We start from the raw sequence: 17636 nt of genomic DNA on the forward strand, positions 1-17636 counted from the left end.
ATGTACGATGACGTGCAACAAGCTTCGCTTCGGTGTGTGCTATCGACTCTCGAGAACACGGTGTCATTGGGTGTCTTCATGCAAACCAACAGAGGATTGTTCACCGTTCGCTTTTTGGCATAAAAACAATCTCAAGTCTTCTCTTAGATGTGAAATACTTCACTACACACTTCGACCCAATCAAGGAATCAAGTCTTTAATAGAAATCAAGGCAAGGACTCAACTTATCCGTATCATGCACGATCGAAGTGCAAAGATCAAGGTACAACCCAAGACCTCGCAAGACTTTGTCAATTGTATATCAGCAATTGTTACGTATCAAGACCAGATCTTAGACGAGGTAAAGTAGAGTAGTCGATGTCGTATTAAATTCCCTAATACAGACACTTTTAAAACTAAGCCGCACATCGTATTCAACGATAGCTTCGTCATAGTATGACGTGTACTAGTAATAAATCAATGTCTCAAAAATTCGAGACGACACAACAGTGCGTCGCGCTTTCGCTGAAGACCACAACTAAGAGTGGGCTGTAGCATGCAGCACTTTTGTAGAAGCGGAATTCGCAAAGACTAACGTCGTACCACCAACAGGTGCTCGGCATTTATCATTCTCGACTTTATGTAGATTCATTACCCAAAACCAATGTCAAATTTAAGATTGAAAAGCCACTCACTAATATCAAAAATGTCTTCTTGAATTTTCGTTTTTGTAATACTTAGTAGACGTCATGACGACGCCGCTCTCAACAGCGGGGCCCTCAGAGGAGGATGAGCGCATGAACGACGAGTTACTGCAGACACTGCGGTAAGATTTGATTGCTTCGATCGCACCATTGCTTAAGTCACCTCAAGACCACGTTTTTTATTTAAGGTCTTTCGGACTGTACGAGAGCGAAGAGCAATTGGCACGACGTGAGCAGGTTCTGAACAAACTGCACCGCATAGTGCAGAAATATGCGCAAAACGAAGGAAAAGCAATTTATAGTGAAGCTGAGGCATGTCTTAAGCATGTGCGGCTGCGTACGTTTGGCTCCTGTCGACTCGGTGTGCAGAGCTGCGACGCTGACATCGACACGTTCGTGAGCCTGAGCTTTTGGCAAATGGTAGTTTATTGATAGTGCTTACACGTACAGATTATGTGTTGCGCCAAGACATTGTTCGCGTGAAAGTTTTTTCAAAAAGGTGCCTATTCTGTTGGAAGCAGAGCCAAAAGTTACAAAGCTACGCGTGATTAGCGACGCATTCGTGCCAGTGATTAAGATGCATGTGGACGGAATTCCAGTAGACTTGTTGTTTGTATCCTTGAATCTTGACTCAATATCAGAGAATCTTGATATGCTGGATGACCAACTACTTCGAGGAATCGACGAGGCCGCGGTACGAAGCTGCAATGGTGTTCGCGTAACAGAGCGAATTTTGCAACTTGTACCCAATCAGGAACGATTTCGAACGACGTTGATTGCTATTAAACATTGGGCTCGGGTATGTGAGGTAGGAACAAAAATTCTCATATTGTACTTAATCTTTTATGGATAGGTTCGAGGCGTTTACTCCAACGTATTGGGCTTTCTTGGTGGCGTCAACTGGGCTATTTTGGTGGCACGTATCTGCCAGTTTTACCCGAATTCGTTACCTGCAACGTTGCTGTTGCGCTTCTTTAGAATTTATCAAATGTGGACTTGGCCAAATCCAATTATGCTTGCTCGGGTCGACAATCCATTAAATTTGGAATTCTCGGTAATGTACAACGCGATGTATGGTGTCGCCACAATCGTCATATACTAACAGTTTGCTTGTTTGTTTTACGATAAGGGCTGGAATCCTAAGTTTAACGTGCGTGATAGATCACATATAATGCCGATCATCACACCGGCATATCCTATGTTAAACTCGTCATTTAATGTGATGGCGTCAACTCTTCGCATACTTAAGGCTGAGTTCGAAAAGGGATTTCAGCGGACGCTTGAGATTGAAAATAAGGTATTTACATAGATATATATGTAAGGGCATCATGGGATAATGCTACTAAACCGTATTTTTTGCACAGAAGTACTCGTGGGCAAAGCTGTTCATGGCTCCAAAGTTTTTTCAAAGGTTCCACTCACGTCTTACGCAATGATTCTTACTTTGGACTTACTATCGATCAATGGCAGTTATTGTAACTTCAAATATTTGCGATAATTGTAGATCAAAACATTTTCTTCGTGTCCAAATCACAGCAACAAATGCTATAGACTTTGACGGCTGGTTTGGCTGGGTCGAGTCAAAATTGCGGCATTTCTTTCTCCGGTACGTGGATTCTCAGTCTTAACATATCATGAGGCAGCCAGCATTCTGGATAATATGTTGGAAACATAAATCTATTTATTGCCTGATTTATCTTGCTATTGATTGACTTTGCTGCATTGGATCAGGTTGGAAGCGATCCCTGGCGTCATAATCCATCCGTTTGCTCGCTTCTTCGATTTCATTGATACCAAAGGTGGAAGTTTAGAGCATCCTTCAAAGATCGAAGTTTATACCTCGTGGCTATTTATTGGATTGAAATTTCCCGCTCCTATAACAGTATCGACTACTGATGCGTCTCACACTGTGGATTTTACTAGCGTGATTCAAGTCTTTGCGTTATACGCAGACCAGTGGGGTGGTCGTCATGGGGAGATGGACTTGCAAATCAATCATGTTACACGGGCGCAGATTCCCATGTGGGTACTTGAGTCTGCACACAATGGGGTAGACAACCACAAACACTTAAGTAAACAGTCGCAATGTAAAAAGCGCGAGTGCGATGATGTCACAAATGGTGTGAGTGAGATGGCTGCTGGTGCGCCTAGCTCATCAAAAAAGAACAAAGGTACGTAGAGTGTTCTATCGAAGATTTTTCCATGCATCGAAACGACCTTAGAGCGACGTAGAACTGAAGCCAGTCGCGTAAATTTGGCGACGGAAAGCCGAAAGACCGGAGTTCTGAAGCTCTACGCGACTGGCTTCCACGCATATCAGAGTTAATTTTCTTAAGCATATTGCTAGAAGTAAAATTAAAACTTTCTTTGCACAATCACATTGTAAATTCATCTACTCATTCGTGAACTCGGCTTTACGCTTGTTAACAAAAGCGGACATGCCTTCTTTTTGGTCTTTGGTGGCGAAGGAGCTCCAAAAAAGGCGACTCTCGAATTTGAGACCTTCCTGCAGCGTTTGTTCGTACGCTGCATTAACGGCTTCTTTGGCCATCTTCACCACAGGTTGTGAAAAGGATGCAATCTTGTTAGCCGTCTTACAGGCCTCATCAAGTAGATGGTCCGCAGGGACAACGCGAGCCACGAGACCATCCTTCTCAGCCTGATGAGCGTCAATCATATTTCCCGTGAGAATCATCTCCATGGCCTTGGATTTACCAACAGCACGAATGAGACGCTGTGTCCCACCGCAACCGGGAATTGTACCCAGCGTGATCTCGGGCTGGCCAAATTTAGCCGAATCGCCGGCAATGATGAGGTCACAAAGCATGGCCAACTCGCAGCCACCACCTAGTGCGTAGCCGTTAACAGCGGCGATTACGGGCTTCGAAATTTTGGTGATGTCTCCCCAATTGGCAAACATGTTGCTATTGTAGGCCTCGACAAAGCTCTTGGTGGCCATCTCCTTAATGTCTGCTCCAGCCGCGAACGCCTTGTCGCTACCTGTGATGACTATAGCACCAATATTTTTATCAGCATCAAAAGCCTGAGCCGCGCTGTTAAGTTCCTCAATCAAAGGACTACAAAGCGCGTTCAGCGCCTTCGGACGGTGCAGAGTAATAATGGCCACTTTATCACGCACTTCGGTCAAAATGTTTTCATACTTGGCTACAGCAAGATAGAAATGGTGAGGTGGATATTTGATAGAAAGAAACAAATCGTACCGTTGGATGTAAACTGTCGCGCAATAGCGGAGCGCGAAGCGACTAAGGAGGAGCAATGACGCATAGCTAACATGTTAGTCAAGGCAAATCTAATTCTGACGTGACAAAAAGCGAAATGCATGTGATGATCGGTTTGCTGTGATTGGCTGAACTAGCATAGTTGAAGTTTGGCACGCTTCTAATCGATAAAACTGACGCAGTGATGGAAATGTTACAGTTGCTATAGTCATTGTGCTCGTTGCCAAAGCTTAGAATTAATCAGGAATACAAGAAGAAAGTTTTTCTCCTTTGATGCAGGTGTTAGCACTGATCCGATGAACTAGTGATCACCGATTCGATCTATCATTCCTATATCCATCCGGATCTTGTGCACCTGTACAATTTGATTAAGTTTTCAGAAATAATAAAATTACTAATTAATTATAAAACAAATCAATAGACAACAACCAAGAAAAAGAAGTCTCTTCTGGCGAGAACGGGTGCGTGGTGTATAATTTTGATAGGTCGATTAAGTATGGGCGTGTTAAGATGAATACACAGCCAAAGGTACAGGAGCACTTGTGATTTGATGTTTATTGTGATTTAATGTTCTCTCGCTAATTATATTTTTTATTACTAATGAGCGTCAAATAGCACTTCTCATGTGGTCCACCCATCTAGTGCTTCTTTTGTTTTTGCCAATCATGACGAGTGTCAATGGCTCCAGCGTTCAAGAGGCCTTCGCGCTCATGACGACGTTGTTGGTGCCGAGTGTGCCCATGCGATACCTAGAAATGTGTGGAAAGATGCTGCAACGACGACAGATGGAAGATATTTTTCAAGAGCGTGCCGCTGCCAAGCTCTGCGCTTTTCCAGCCTGCGAGAACCTCCTGTCGAAGTGAGTACTTTATATTTTGGTTTTTGCAATGTTCATATATTGAGGAGCTACCGATTGTACAATGCAGGACTTCTGGAAAATTTCGAGTCTCTTTAGCTCGCAAAGCAATCTACGATGCTCAATACGAGCGCCAATTTTGCTCACCTCGTTGTCTAGAGGTATTTTCTTCAATTGGAGACCTTACTTTTCAATCCTGCGATTAATTATACTAATTTGAACCATATTTGACATTGAAACTAAATTGAAGCAAGCTCGTTTATTGTTGTCGAAATTGGTTCACAAACCTCCACAATTGGTGCCGTCTCTTGTAGAAGTTTTCGGAACGGATAAACCCAATCCATTTGACTACAACGATGATAAGAAGCAGGTGAAAGATGATGCGAAAATAGCAACTCACAAGTCAAAGCCGCTGCCAATGGCTAAGACTGTGTGGGCAAAGACACAAGATTTGGGAGTTGTGGAGCGATATCACTTACCTGCGAACGCAATGTCCATGGGCGTTTCGCCAGCACTGGAGGCTACAACCCCGATAAAGCTAATTGAAAATGAATCTCCTGCAGCTCCGGAGAGAAACTTTCCAAAGGCTGACCAGGCAAGTGTCATTGAAGGCTATATCTTTCCGGCACACAAGGAGAGACTTGCCAAGAAATTGGAGATGTTTGTCAAGAAAAGTCAAGAAAATAACAGCGAAATTGAGTTAGAGTTAAGCGATAGTGATAAAAGTGATGCGGCCGTTAGTGAGGCTTCATCGGCAAGTAGCTCCGAAATCTCGGACTTTGACGACAATGAAGTGGTCAAGCTGGAAAATTTGCCATTGTTTAGTCACCTTTGGGGATTAATCTCGAATTGGGTCACCCACAATACAAATTTGGTAGTGGCTCGACTGCCACTACTCACACAAGAAGATGAAAATTATGACGTGTACTTATCACGTAATGAAATGACGAAGAGCGAAGTCGATGCTGCCCTTCGTCGAGCGCGACAAATCCACACTGAGCGTTGGAACTCACTCTCGCTCATGTTGCGACGATCATTGCCACAAGTTGCGCTGAAAGTAAAACTGGATCTAGAGCGCTTTGCAAATCACCGGATAGATATGATCACAAAGACCTTCGCACTTCGTGATGCCATTGACACCCGAAAGACGCATTTGGTACGATTGATGTCTGGGTTGTTACTTGAATTTATCTAACGAGTGCTGTGTAATAGTGGACTTGTCTTGCGACTATTTTGCTGCTTGTGACGTACGACATAAAGCCGAAGGATCTCCACAAAGGGGAGCGCAGGTACGCTGCAGTAGTTAAGCAGAAGCTTAAGCTTACTATCACCTAAATATGCTCTGCACTTTTGTAGCAAACAAATCGTTTCGTTGACAAAACTGGACACGATGGAGCTTGCACAGCTGCTCCAGCTTTTTTACTCCGTACGCAAGGAGAGCGACGTAGTTGCCGATGATGATATACCTCCAAACCCTGAAAACAAGTTGGATGTCCAGGAAAATATGCAGACAAAAATAGTTGCCGACAACTTACCGCCTATCTGTCGCAGATGCCGTCGTCTAAAGGCCAAGTGTATCTGCCAATTTCGTGTGACGACTCAAACTAATGAAGAGTTCTCACCTGATCAGGTAGGAGAAATGCTACGTGAGGCACTTATTTTGCGCGAAGAACATGTAGAGTTACTGCAGTCTGACAAGTAAACGTCAACATTTGTCCGCTCATGCTATCGTCTCTTATAAGTGTCATAGCGTACCTGTTTTAAAATGCTAGATTGTTTTGGAACTGAAATTTTGGCGTGATGAATAATTTGCGAATGAGCTTGTAAGGTAGAAAATGCCTTTTATAAAGAAGACAAAGTGAGAATCGACTACAATGCTTCAAGATTAATTAGTACATGTATCATCATCATCAGTCTAGAGTCATCTAATCCTATTATTTCTCATCCATAACAACATCTTCGTCTTCGTCGCCATCGTCGCCATCGTTGTCGTCACTATCCTCTTCTTCCGATGTAAGACCGTCGTTTTCCGGTAGCATACCCATTATGAGGTCATATTCAGTCGTCTCGCCAGCAACGTGGGAAGCAGGAGACGCCTTGAACGTAAGCACGCGCTTGTGGCCAGTCGGATTCGAACTGTAGAGCAATGTTTCAGCATCAGGAAGCTGAAAAGCACAAAAGATTAAATTACAATTCAAACTCACATTTTAATACTTCATCCATACCTTTGACAGATCCAATTCCTTATACCATGAAGGCATCTCAAATCGCGATTTTGATTTAGCCGGTGGTAAGCACGACGGGCTAAACACACCTTTACCTAAATTCTGCAAGAACACTCGTGCTACCGTAAGAATATCTGGATCGCCGCCCTTGCGCAGCATGTTGCGCTTAATAGCCAGCTTGGCTAAGAATTCTTCGTGATCGCGGAACACAGGGATCTGCAGCGCATGCATAAGATTCAGAGCGTCGGCACGCTCAATCGCACTTTTCACAACTGGAACAGGGTCTTCCACAAAAACACCAGCGATTCCGTGACGTAAAATGGCAGATGACTCGTCACTGTAGGCTGGATCAAGAGCAGGACAGTCGATAAGCATGATCTTTCCTCCATAGTGGACTTCTTGTGCTGTTTTAGTTGACTGTGGGCTGCTGGATACATTCACCATCTGGCGACGTTTGATTGAATTAATGAGGGTGCTCTTGCCTACATTAGGGTACCCCACAATAGCGATTCGGATAGAATTGTCCGACTTATTGGCCAATTCGTCTAGAAATACGCGAAGTGGTTGCACCTCTCCATTGTCGCGCATACCACTGATTTCCTGTTGGCGATCGTACAACGCTTTGTGACCCTTTTCCTGCTTGGTCTTTCTGGTGCTGTCTGAGATTTGGGTGTTCAAAGCACGCACAGGGATGGTTGGATGGAATCGACGTAAGTACGTGGTCCACTTTTGCGCTGTATCGGCCGTCACGAGGTCAATCTTGTTAAGTACAAGCACAACTTTCTTTTTTCCCTTTGCCACAAGTCCATCTTCAAGTGAGAGAGATCGAGAACCCTGTGGATCTCGGGCATCTAGCACAACAAACACCACATCAGCCGATTGCACGGCATGTTTAAGGTCTTTTTTAGCCTGTAGCTCGATGCTAAGCGGAGTGACAGCGGCGATGTCGTTGCAACGCTGGAGCTTTGCAAGCTGTTTAGCCTTTTTCTTGTCCTCTTTTCGTTGTTGTTGTGCAAGACGCTGGGCATCAATTTCGGCCAAACGTGCCTGTTCGACTTGCAGTAATAACTCCTCCTTGAATGGCCAATTATTAGGAATTCCTGGATCCTTTTTCTTCTTGTGTTGACTTAACTTTTCCGCCTTACGCTCCTGCCGCTTATGCTCGCGCACCTTACGAGCAATCTTGTATTTCTTATGCAGTGATAAACGCTTAGACTTTCCTTTCTTCTTGACCATCTTGACGTCTTAATAATGTAGCTGCCTGCTCCAGTCGTTCAATTTTCGAATCATGATTGGTAGAAATATAGTTAATTTGATCCACTTAGTAAATAGTGCATGTTCATTTGAAAGACTATGCGGCTCCTGACCCACAACATGCTCGTTTGTCGTGTCAAAGTGCGTGGCTAAAGCTGCTACGCGAACAACACAGCTGTCAACATTTTGTAACATGAATATTTTTTTTGGCTCTGAACAGACATGCACCGATACAGCGGGACGTGAGGCAGGAGCTCGTCCACTTAATTTTCCACTTCGAGTGCGTCTATCACAATGTAGCTTAGTGAAGCACGGAAATTGTAAACAAATTGATGCTATAGATTGCACCGGAAATGGATGGCGTTGTGGTACTAGAGACGCAATTTAGCAAAAGTTTTATGTTGCACATCATGAACACCATTGACTACCAGGCGTTGTGTGAAACTACCAAGGAGGTATGTTGCACTACATTTGAGTTATTTAAGCTTGGCATGAGGTTGTGAGCTACTTTGTGTGCAGTTAAACCATCCCGAAGTACCAATTCTACCACAACAAATACCGAGCGATATATCACAGCAGGAAGAGCTGCTGAAATTAATTCATCGTGTAATTTTCGACGTAAGTATAAAACTCATGAAAATTGTTAAGTAACATGTTGGCTTTGCAGCTAATTGCTAACAACTGATGATCTGGTTTTTATAGACCAATATTGTGGAGGGAGAACTGATTTGTAACAATTGCGGACGTATTTACCCAATTACAAACGCTGTACCAAACATGCTGCTGGAAGAAGACGAACTCTAGCTTTTGTCTACATTTTGGTTTGGATAGAACTAGATGAGCCTTTATCCTTTCTTCGGGATTTGCCAGTAAGTTGATGTACTAGTGTGCGAGCACGACGAGAGCAATATTATATTTATCCCAAACTGTTCTCCGCACAATGTCGCAGTGTTGCTTTGTTCTGGAGGCGATCAGGCAATACTAGCCACATCTCATACTCAGCGGTACTTGATTTAGTCTGCCCATTGAGGAGTTCGTTTTCGTCATCATCCGGACACATGGAAAGTTTTGCCCGCTGACTATCAATCTTCGATATCAACATTGCGCTGCAATTGCCGGCCCTGTCAAACATCAGCACGCTCGCTTTGTTGTACTTTAAGATCGCCAGTTAAAGCCTGCGGTGTCACAACTTTAGCTTCAAAGCCATCGTATCTGGCACCTCCACGCTCAACATGCCAAATATGGTTTGCCTAGGCTAACTAACAATGACAACTCTAAATGGCGACATCTCACTGTCCATCAGCATCTCGAAATCTCGAGATCATGCCTTTCTTCGAGATGTACAAACCACATCGTTGGTGTTACTATTTTTCACGCTTTTTCTGCTGCGTATCGTTGTGAGTGGCCAATGTGTCAAGTTGCTTCCGATAAAATGCTCTAAGCTCGCTCACTTCGGCCTGTAATTCTTCAACTTGTTCTTCTTTCTCTCCAAACAGCTCAAGCAGAACCACTTGATGTTTTTGTAACTTTTCGAATTCGAGCTGTACTTGCTCACGCTGCGCCTCACCACTTTCAAGCAGAGCGTTGCGCGAGCTTAAGCGAACGATCTCATCTGTTGTTTGCTTTTGTCGAGCCTCCAGAGCTTCAATCTGCTGCTTAAGCATTCGATTCTCACCCTCACGTAGACGCAGTCTCTGTTGTAGTTGATTCAGTCCTAAAACTGACATATTGCCATCTTTCGAATTGATCGAGTCGCTATTTGTAGTCTCCAGCGCTGCTTTTAATATGGACGCCTCAGACATTTGCGCGCATTCATGACTTTCACCATCAATGCCACATTCTCCAAAATATTGTTGTGAAGGAGAGCCAGTAGACGATCTGGCAGCCATCGCGTTCTTTAAGCGCTTCAGCTCTTGTCGGTGCCATTCTAAGTCTTGTCGAAGCTGTACCTCATTCTCCCGAGTCTGTTCAGATTCAGCTGTGACGGCGGCTGACATCTCTAGCTTCACGGGAATCTTTGCAAGAGCGTCCAATCGTTCCTGTAGTTTTTCTTTCGCGGCCGCTTCGGCGTCGCGCTGATGCTTCGCCTGATATAAGTCAATCTGAAGTGCGTCCACTTGTCCACGTAAGCCATATTCTTCCTCCTTCGTTCTTTCCAGAGCTTCTTGTGCACGAACCAGCTCAGTCTGCCTTTTTGACAATTCAAGTTCGTTCTCCTCCACCTTTACTCTAAATTCGTTTACTTGCTGCTCCATGTCAAATTTTTCTTGTTCAGTCACACGACGCTGTTCGTTCGCCTCCTCGATCCTGCCAAGAAGTGCTGCCTCAGTGGCTTTCCAGCTCTCTTGTCTCGCACGCTGCTCTTCTTGTAAATCATGAATTTGACGAAGGAAAGGTTGTGTGGCTTCAGATACACTAAGCCCCAACAATTCTACACGAGCCACTGCTTCCTGCCACTTGCGCTTAAAATCGGCAATCTCTGCTCGAGCCATTTCTTCACGACGAGCTGCGTCCTGCTCCAGGTCGCGAATACTCTCTTGAAGAAACAAAACTGTGTGTTGAAGCTCCTCTTTTTCAAGGTTAAGAGCTTCGGAAGACTTGATTGACGTCTTCAAACTGTCCAGTTCGTCGGTTTTGCTAGTCACTTCCCGTGTCAGCTTTTCGATTCGACTTTGAAGATTTTCTACCTGACACTTCGCGTCTTTAGCTTCTTGCTCCGACCTTTGTAGCTTTATCTTCATTGTGTCTGTAATGCCTATAAATTCTTGATTTTCAGATGCGAGGCGTGTCTTTTCCTTCTCGCAGCACTTCAGCTTCGTCGACAAATCTTTTGTTTCTTCGATCGAAGATTCCAATTGAGTCTGCAATTTCAGAACTCGTGCTTCCACCTCGTTTTTCTCTTTACGCAAAGTTCGTAATCTTTGCTCCAGGTGCGCCTGCTTCACAGAAAGCACTTGACCTTCGTCTAGTAACGCACTAAGCTTCTCCTCTTTTTCAGCCAGCGCTTGTTGTAGAGCCAGAACATCAGCATTCTGACTTGTACTTGTGTCTCGATGCAGCTGCGTCAATTTTGTTACTTCATGACGCATGTTTTCCAGCTGTTCGGTCAGAAATTGTGCACGTTCTACCGCTACAACTTCGCGATGACATGTCTTGTCTAGCTCATCATGCAACTCTTGGATTGTCATTGAAGTTGCCAGTAACTGAGATTCTCTCATTGCCAGCTTCTTCCGCAAACTTGACACGTCGTCGCCATCAATAATTTCCAACTCTTTTTCGATTACTTTTTCTGTTGCTGACGTTTCTAGACTTTTTTCTTCATCTTCAACTGGACTAGAATTTACTGCAGGCTCCGCCTCCTTCCACTCAGCTTTTAATTCGTTCTGCTCTAGCTCTCGCTTCTGCTCATCTGGACAATCTTCCTCCTTCACATACACATTGATTTCTACGTCTTTTCGCTCAATCTCAACTTCCATCTCTTGTGGTAGTTCTTCCAGCTCCATCTGTTTAGTCTCGACAATAGTCTCATTCTTCCGCTTTTCGTTATTTTCAGGCTTCGTCAAAGCATTGGCTGCTAGATCCAATTCATCTCTAGAGTTCCCAGTTACCTTTTCATCATATTCTAGAGGATCTTGCTGAGTATCAAACTGTGTAACATCTGCCTCGATAACCGCAGTCTTGTTCCCACTTGGTAGTTTCTCCGACTTCATGCACACAGTTCTATCTTCGCTGCGCATTTCACGCAATTCAACATCTTCAATTCTCGCTTCAATTTGTTCTGTTCCAGAATTTATTTCATTGGCCTCGCTTGCAATCTGATCCCGAATTGTGTATCCAGAAACCGTGAGCGGCAGTGGCCCACGGACGCCAGGCACACCTGTGACCACTTGATCAAATGACTTCTCTACGTCATCGCGCAAATTTCGAACCTGTTCGAGTCCTTGCGACACAATGGACGTCACATTTAGTTTGGTACCCCAGCCGCCCCATGCCGACGACATTGCAAAATTATAAATCTTTTCCGGAAAATTCAGTTTAGAATGATAGCATTTGTGAGGAAAATTGCAAAAGATGGAAAGTCACAATAAGGTGAGCAGTACATTAAACCAAGCTAGACGGTATAGTGTGCAACTGTGAGGAAGTGAATTCTGCAGCAACGAAGAAAAAAATCAGTAAATATCAACAAGAGCCACTGTCATAAGAGATTGTTCATGTCAAAATCAAGATTCTTTAAGCCATTTGTGATCCATACACATCATATGCCGTTTCGCACCATTTCACAACCGAGAACGAATTGATAGATTATTTGTTTATCCAAATATACCTTCGAAGCAAGGTAGGAACCGGGGCGGCCAGATTAAGAGCAACGACGCAGACTTCGCGCATCGATGAGGCAACAGGTACAGCGCGCAATCAATCAACCCGATGGAAGCAGTGGCTGCTGGTACTGGAGAACCGGAACCGATAAATCTTAGCAAAATAACTGTCCGTCGACAGCAAGTTCGCTACGAATGTCAACAATCCGGTCACATACGCCGTGATTGTCCACGTGAGAAACCCCCTCTCAACATGGCTCTCGTCGTAATGGCCCCGAGTCACGTGGTACCATACCACGAAGCGTTCGGGAAATGCCGGAGGGCGGTTTGCTGGGGCAGTGATTAACTTTTGTGAGTGAGGTGAAAGAAGACACTCCGGAAGTTTGGATTTCAAAAGATCGTTATCCTTCGTTAACGACACGAGTCGGAGTGGTCTCCTCGTGGTTACAGCGAGTGTAAAGGGTAATGGTCATCCCTTTATATTCTTGATTGACTCCGGCGCGCTGCATAACAACACGCGGAAGCAAAGTTTTGCTTGAAACGATTCAGTGCTTTCAGATACACCAAGTAGAAGCAATGTCTTTTTCTCAGTGAAGTTGGCCACTGGTGCGGTGGTCAGCTCGAAGGAGCATTTACAGTCCCCGAGGCGGACAAACGGATTGAACGGATTTGAGGTATACCGTGGTTTAAATAGTACGAGTCATAAATTGATTGGCGATCGAGAACGATTAAAAGTTGCTCTCCTGGCGTAGGTGAAACTTTTTGGAGTGATGAATTCACTTTCACTATATAACAGAAAAATCACTCAAGCGCTCGACAGTCGTATGCGGTTGGAAATGATCCACAGTTCATTGGTATATGTCATGCAATTGACATTTTCCAGGTTAGAGAGGATATGAAGCTATATGGGGTGGTCGCGGGTGGTCACTCAGTAAGTGTGTCGATCGGTACTGGGAACTGGCCGCTTGAATCAAATGATTCGTTGGTGCATGGTGATTTGCCCAACGGAACGAATTAATGAGGGACAGATGCCGGTTGTTGCCCCCTCACGATAGAAGAATTTTGTCGACAGTGTATAAAGGAAAGTCAAAGGAATCGACTGTGGCTGAATATGCTTACACTCCCATTAATTTAGTGCTTGAGTCGAATTGTAAGTCAGTAGGTACAGTTGACCACAAGACTACGTAGGTGATCCTTTCACCTAGTGTATGGCTGAGCAGGCACATGTGAAGGAATCAACGGAATTTGTTAATCGCGGTACTGATTCTCCCGCTTTGGATGCTATTGAGTCTGCGGGTGAGTTAGTACAGCTTACCACTCCCCATGATAGAAATATAGCATGCAAATATGCTAGTCTACGTATTGTAGATGCACCGACTGGTTCTGAGATTAAGAGAACAGGTACTTTTGACACCGTTACCGACGATGGAAGAGCTGGCTCGGCTCGATGAAATTACTTAAGATGACTACCTACACGACCTCAAGTGTGATGCAATTGCAGAGGTCGTATTGCTACAGTCGAAGGTCAGTTCAGCCCGAACTATTCACATCATCAGTTATGAATGATTTATTTCTTGAGGAATTTCAACAGCGTGTGAAATTATACCTAGGATCGGCGAATTATAATAATCCTTATCATTCACTTGTAATGGAATACAAGGATGGCGTCCTTAGTGCGAACCCACCCTCCGATCTTCCACCCGAACGTTGAGTCCGAAACGAAATTGATCGAGAACCCGGCTCAAAGATGCGTTGCTTAGACAGTGGCCACTATCTCTGAACAACATGAGTACATCGATGATATCTATGCTCAAAAGCAAGCTGCTGGTTTGGTGATGAAGAGAAAGCACCCTTACAGCGCACCGACGTTGATTGCGTAAACCAAATGTTAAATGGCTTATTGCTCACGCCTATAACAAGTTAAACGCGCAGCCGGTTCCCCCGCAAACGCTGATTACGTTTAAGAATATCATCAACCATCGTATGTCCGGCTGTAGAGTTTAGTGTGCTTGATTAGGTCGATGAATATTAAAAAATCTTGATGAGGGAGGAAGGCGTTCTTGTGACGGGTTTGTTAAACCGTCTGGTATGCTATGGGAGTGGCTTGTGATGCAACAGGGGCTATCCCCATCAATTTATCAATCAATTGGTCTTTGATCTGTTACAACCACTGCGGCGCTTCCGATAGACCTATTTTGACGATATTTTCGCTCATTTGAAGGACGAAGATGGGGGAGCTGTGGAGCACCTCCGTGTGGCGCAAGAATGTATGCGTGAATCCATTGCAAGCGAATCTTGCGAAGTGCCAACGAAGAACTGGTCCTCAGTTGCTATGTTGGTGAACATTGTGTTCGTGCAGACACTGAGAAGGTCAAAGCAATCGTGGTGTGGTAGACGCCACGAAATCAAAATGATTTGAGGAAATGAATTGCTTTGTCGAATTACCTGCATCGCTTCTCGCGTAACTACGCGGAAATGGTACACCTTGTATCAACCCTGCTGAAGAAGGACGTTCTTTGGGAGTGGTCATCCACTAAAGTATTTACTCAAATCAAGAATAGCTTCATGAAGGCACAATAACTCGCTTTACTAGATGCTACGAAGCCGTATAGCGTGGTGTGCGACGCTCATGTGCTTGCAATCGGCTGTGCATTATTGCAAAGGACTCAGAAAGAGACTTTCCAATCGTGTCGTTTCAATCGCGGCAGCTGAAGCGAGCTACCCTATCCGCGACAAGGAGCTCTTGACAAATGCTCTGGTGAAATTTTGTGTTCATCTCTTGGGTTCAACTCCGTTATTCGTCTACACGTATCACGCAAGCTTGCACCATGCAGTTCAGTCGCATCATTTGTCACAGCGAAATGCTCGCTTGTTGTCATTCTTCGCAGATAACAACTTCACGGTCACGTACAAACCAGGGAACTAAACGTGCTGGCAGACGCGTTGTCATGTCGTCCTGATTACTAGCTAGCTCATATCAGCAGTATCGAAAGCAATTTACTCAATGTGATACGTTGAGCGTTTGAAAAGAATGAACATTGCAATCTTATCATCAGAGCACTGTTATCGAGTGATATGGAATTTCATGACAATCTTCCTGGTCGCTTGAATTCAAAAATACATCGTCATGATGTACAGGTTGGTTTTCTTCACTATGAAGCTACACGTGACGACGAGCCACGGATAGAAATTCCCCACAACGATGATTCGAAGTACAAGATAGTGTAATCGGCGTATGATACGCCGATTGCCGGTCACTTGGACGTGAAAAGATCTACCAATTTCTCAGTGTCCAATTTTGGCAGCCCCACATGTACAAGTGGGTGGCATGATCCGTGAAAACATGCGATATTTGTCAGCGCGTAAAACACACGGCACACACATGTGCCAGCACATTCCTCCTGTTCCTTCTGACTGTTGGAGGTCAGTCGGTCTGGACTTTATTTCGGATTCTCCAAGAATGCTGATGGCCACAATGGGGTGCCCGTCTTTGTTGACAGACTCAGCACGATGGCTCGCATCGCTCCGCCATTAAGTTGAAGGTTTGGCCAGATAGTTCATAAATCACGTTTTTCGCAGGTACGGATTTTCAGACGCCACTATCTCTGATAGTGAGCAAGATTTACGAGTATCTTTTATAAAAGAACTGTCCCGCATTCTTGGCACTCGCTTACAGTGGCACACCCGGAGACCGATGGGCAAACAGAATGTGCTAAACGAGTGGTCTGTGATGTATTAGAAGCTTCTGTGCAAAAAATCCACAGAATGGGTTTCGTTAATATTATTGGTTGAGCTTACTGTGAGCATTTCATTTCGTTCATCCACTGGATATACGCCACTATGTATAAATGGCTTGCGACACCTGCAAATACTATTTCGTGCGATGGGTGATGTCTCTAATGTAAGTGAGGGAGGAGCTCGGCAAATCGTTACCTCCCAGATGGGTACAATCAATGATGCAAATATGAAGCACAAGTACAAGGATACCCTAATTTCATCCATCATGAGACGTGTAAATGTAATCACACGGGTGCGAAGCGCAATGGCAAATGCACAATATCTGCAACAGGAATACACAGATAGACGAGGTCATCAAGGCAAAACGTTTTTTTACTTGGGGATTGTGTACTACTTAGTACTAAGAGCCTATCAGACGATGTAGTCCCAAGTTTGAAAACCTCGAAGTTATTATATTGTTCCACCGGTCTATTAGTATCATCCATGAGAATGCGTGTACTATCGACCTACCACACAGGCTAAGAACCCATTCGACGCTTTACGTAGAGCTTCTCAGATTCTACCGTCGCGACGACTCAAGTTTCAACCTGGATGTCACGCAGGCTTATTCAAAAAAATTTATAGAGCCACGGCTTTGGCACGAGGGTCGACAGTCGAACCCCCCTTGGTGTTGTCGCCTGGGCATCATCCTTGGAGTCACGAGAATCAATCTGAGCGTCGATACCCCAAACGAATGATCGTGAGAGTTGGTTTGCTGACAGGAAGCAGATGGCTGCTGATTGCGAGGTCGATTACTCCGGTAAGTATATCCTTCCAAATCAGACAAATAGAAGCTCGAGTTATGACTTAAACCGCGTAATTTTGCGCCATCAGACCGATTACACGTGCTGTAGGAGACCCACGAAGTCTCATGTACGTACCTTACATCCTGCAATTACATCTTGATTCTGTCTAGATAACCGACAATCGATTCTGGGCATGGGTCCACGCGACCAAATCCGTGGACATCCACCGTCTGCAAGGCGCAAGCACCATGGCTAGCTTTTTGAAATTTCGTGATATGCTATTCGATATGTCGATTTAACAGCGCAGTCCACTCCGAATCCGAAGATGCTCGCGATGTAGGTGCGGTCATTAGTCGAATCCACGACGATAGGGAGAAAGATATAAAAGGAAGAGACCGGAGTCCGTCTTTTGAGCCTGCGTCGAACGCGAGAACGATATCGCGACGGTCGCGAAGAGGCGATCAAGAGGCTACCACGTGTGATCGATTGCTAAATAACCCAGCCTTTTTACCAGAAGCTCCTTCCGACCGCAGGCGGCTT

The 17636-nt window shown here is 44.7% G+C and overlaps 6 protein-coding genes across 6 annotated transcripts; 3 read left to right on the forward strand and 3 right to left on the reverse strand.

Annotated features, from left to right (window-relative positions):
- Positions 1 to 728: 728 nt before the first annotated feature.
- PHALS_11341 (poly polymerase beta) lies at positions 729 to 2862 on the forward strand (the record flags this gene model as incomplete). The annotated part of the gene is made up of 8 exons (XM_024724436.1): positions 729 to 805; positions 872 to 1075; positions 1134 to 1482; positions 1537 to 1737; positions 1813 to 1980; positions 2048 to 2094; positions 2188 to 2289; positions 2415 to 2862. 8 exons carry the CDS (start codon positions 729 to 731, stop codon positions 2860 to 2862), a joined length of 1596 nt encoding a protein of 531 aa, XP_024571830.1.
- A 213-nt stretch (positions 2863 to 3075) lies between these two features.
- Positions 3076 to 3977, reverse strand: PHALS_11342 (enoyl-hydratase; the record flags this gene model as incomplete). Its single annotated transcript, XM_024724447.1, has 2 exons — positions 3076 to 3848; positions 3905 to 3977. 2 exons carry the CDS (start codon positions 3975 to 3977, stop codon positions 3076 to 3078), a joined length of 846 nt encoding a protein of 281 aa, XP_024571831.1.
- A 455-nt stretch (positions 3978 to 4432) lies between these two features.
- Positions 4433 to 6480, forward strand: PHALS_11343 (Uncharacterized conserved protein; the record flags this gene model as incomplete). Its single annotated transcript, XM_024724458.1, has 6 exons — positions 4433 to 4450; positions 4528 to 4781; positions 4849 to 4939; positions 5029 to 5934; positions 5991 to 6067; positions 6135 to 6480. The coding sequence occupies 6 exons, from the start codon at positions 4433 to 4435 to the stop codon at positions 6478 to 6480; spliced, it is 1692 nt and encodes a 563-aa protein (XP_024571832.1).
- Positions 6481 to 6712: 232 nt separating this feature from the next.
- On the reverse strand, positions 6713 to 8239 carry PHALS_11344 (guanine nucleotide-binding protein; the record flags this gene model as incomplete). Its single annotated transcript, XM_024724471.1, has 2 exons — positions 6713 to 6943; positions 7004 to 8239. The coding sequence occupies 2 exons, from the start codon at positions 8237 to 8239 to the stop codon at positions 6713 to 6715; spliced, it is 1467 nt and encodes a 488-aa protein (XP_024571833.1).
- Positions 8240 to 8377: 138 nt separating this feature from the next.
- On the forward strand, positions 8378 to 9242 carry PHALS_11345 (Uncharacterized conserved protein; the record flags this gene model as incomplete). The annotated part of the gene is made up of 7 exons (XM_024724482.1): positions 8378 to 8398; positions 8478 to 8537; positions 8599 to 8712; positions 8777 to 8875; positions 8960 to 9002; positions 9089 to 9126; positions 9207 to 9242. The coding sequence occupies 7 exons, from the start codon at positions 8378 to 8380 to the stop codon at positions 9240 to 9242; spliced, it is 411 nt and encodes a 136-aa protein (XP_024571834.1).
- A 379-nt stretch (positions 9243 to 9621) lies between these two features.
- On the reverse strand, positions 9622 to 12258 carry PHALS_11346 (Transcription factor TMF, TATA element modulatory factor; the record flags this gene model as incomplete). Its single annotated transcript, XM_024724493.1, has 1 exon — positions 9622 to 12258. The coding sequence occupies one exon, from the start codon at positions 12256 to 12258 to the stop codon at positions 9622 to 9624; it is 2637 nt and encodes an 878-aa protein (XP_024571835.1).
- Between the last annotated feature and the right edge of the window lie 5378 nt (positions 12259 to 17636).

This window comes from Plasmopara halstedii (genome assembly GCF_900000015.1).
Source record: "Plasmopara halstedii genome assembly, contig: Scaffold_54, whole genome shotgun sequence".
Taxonomy (NCBI): Eukaryota; Oomycota; class Peronosporomycetes; order Peronosporales; family Peronosporaceae; genus Plasmopara; species Plasmopara halstedii.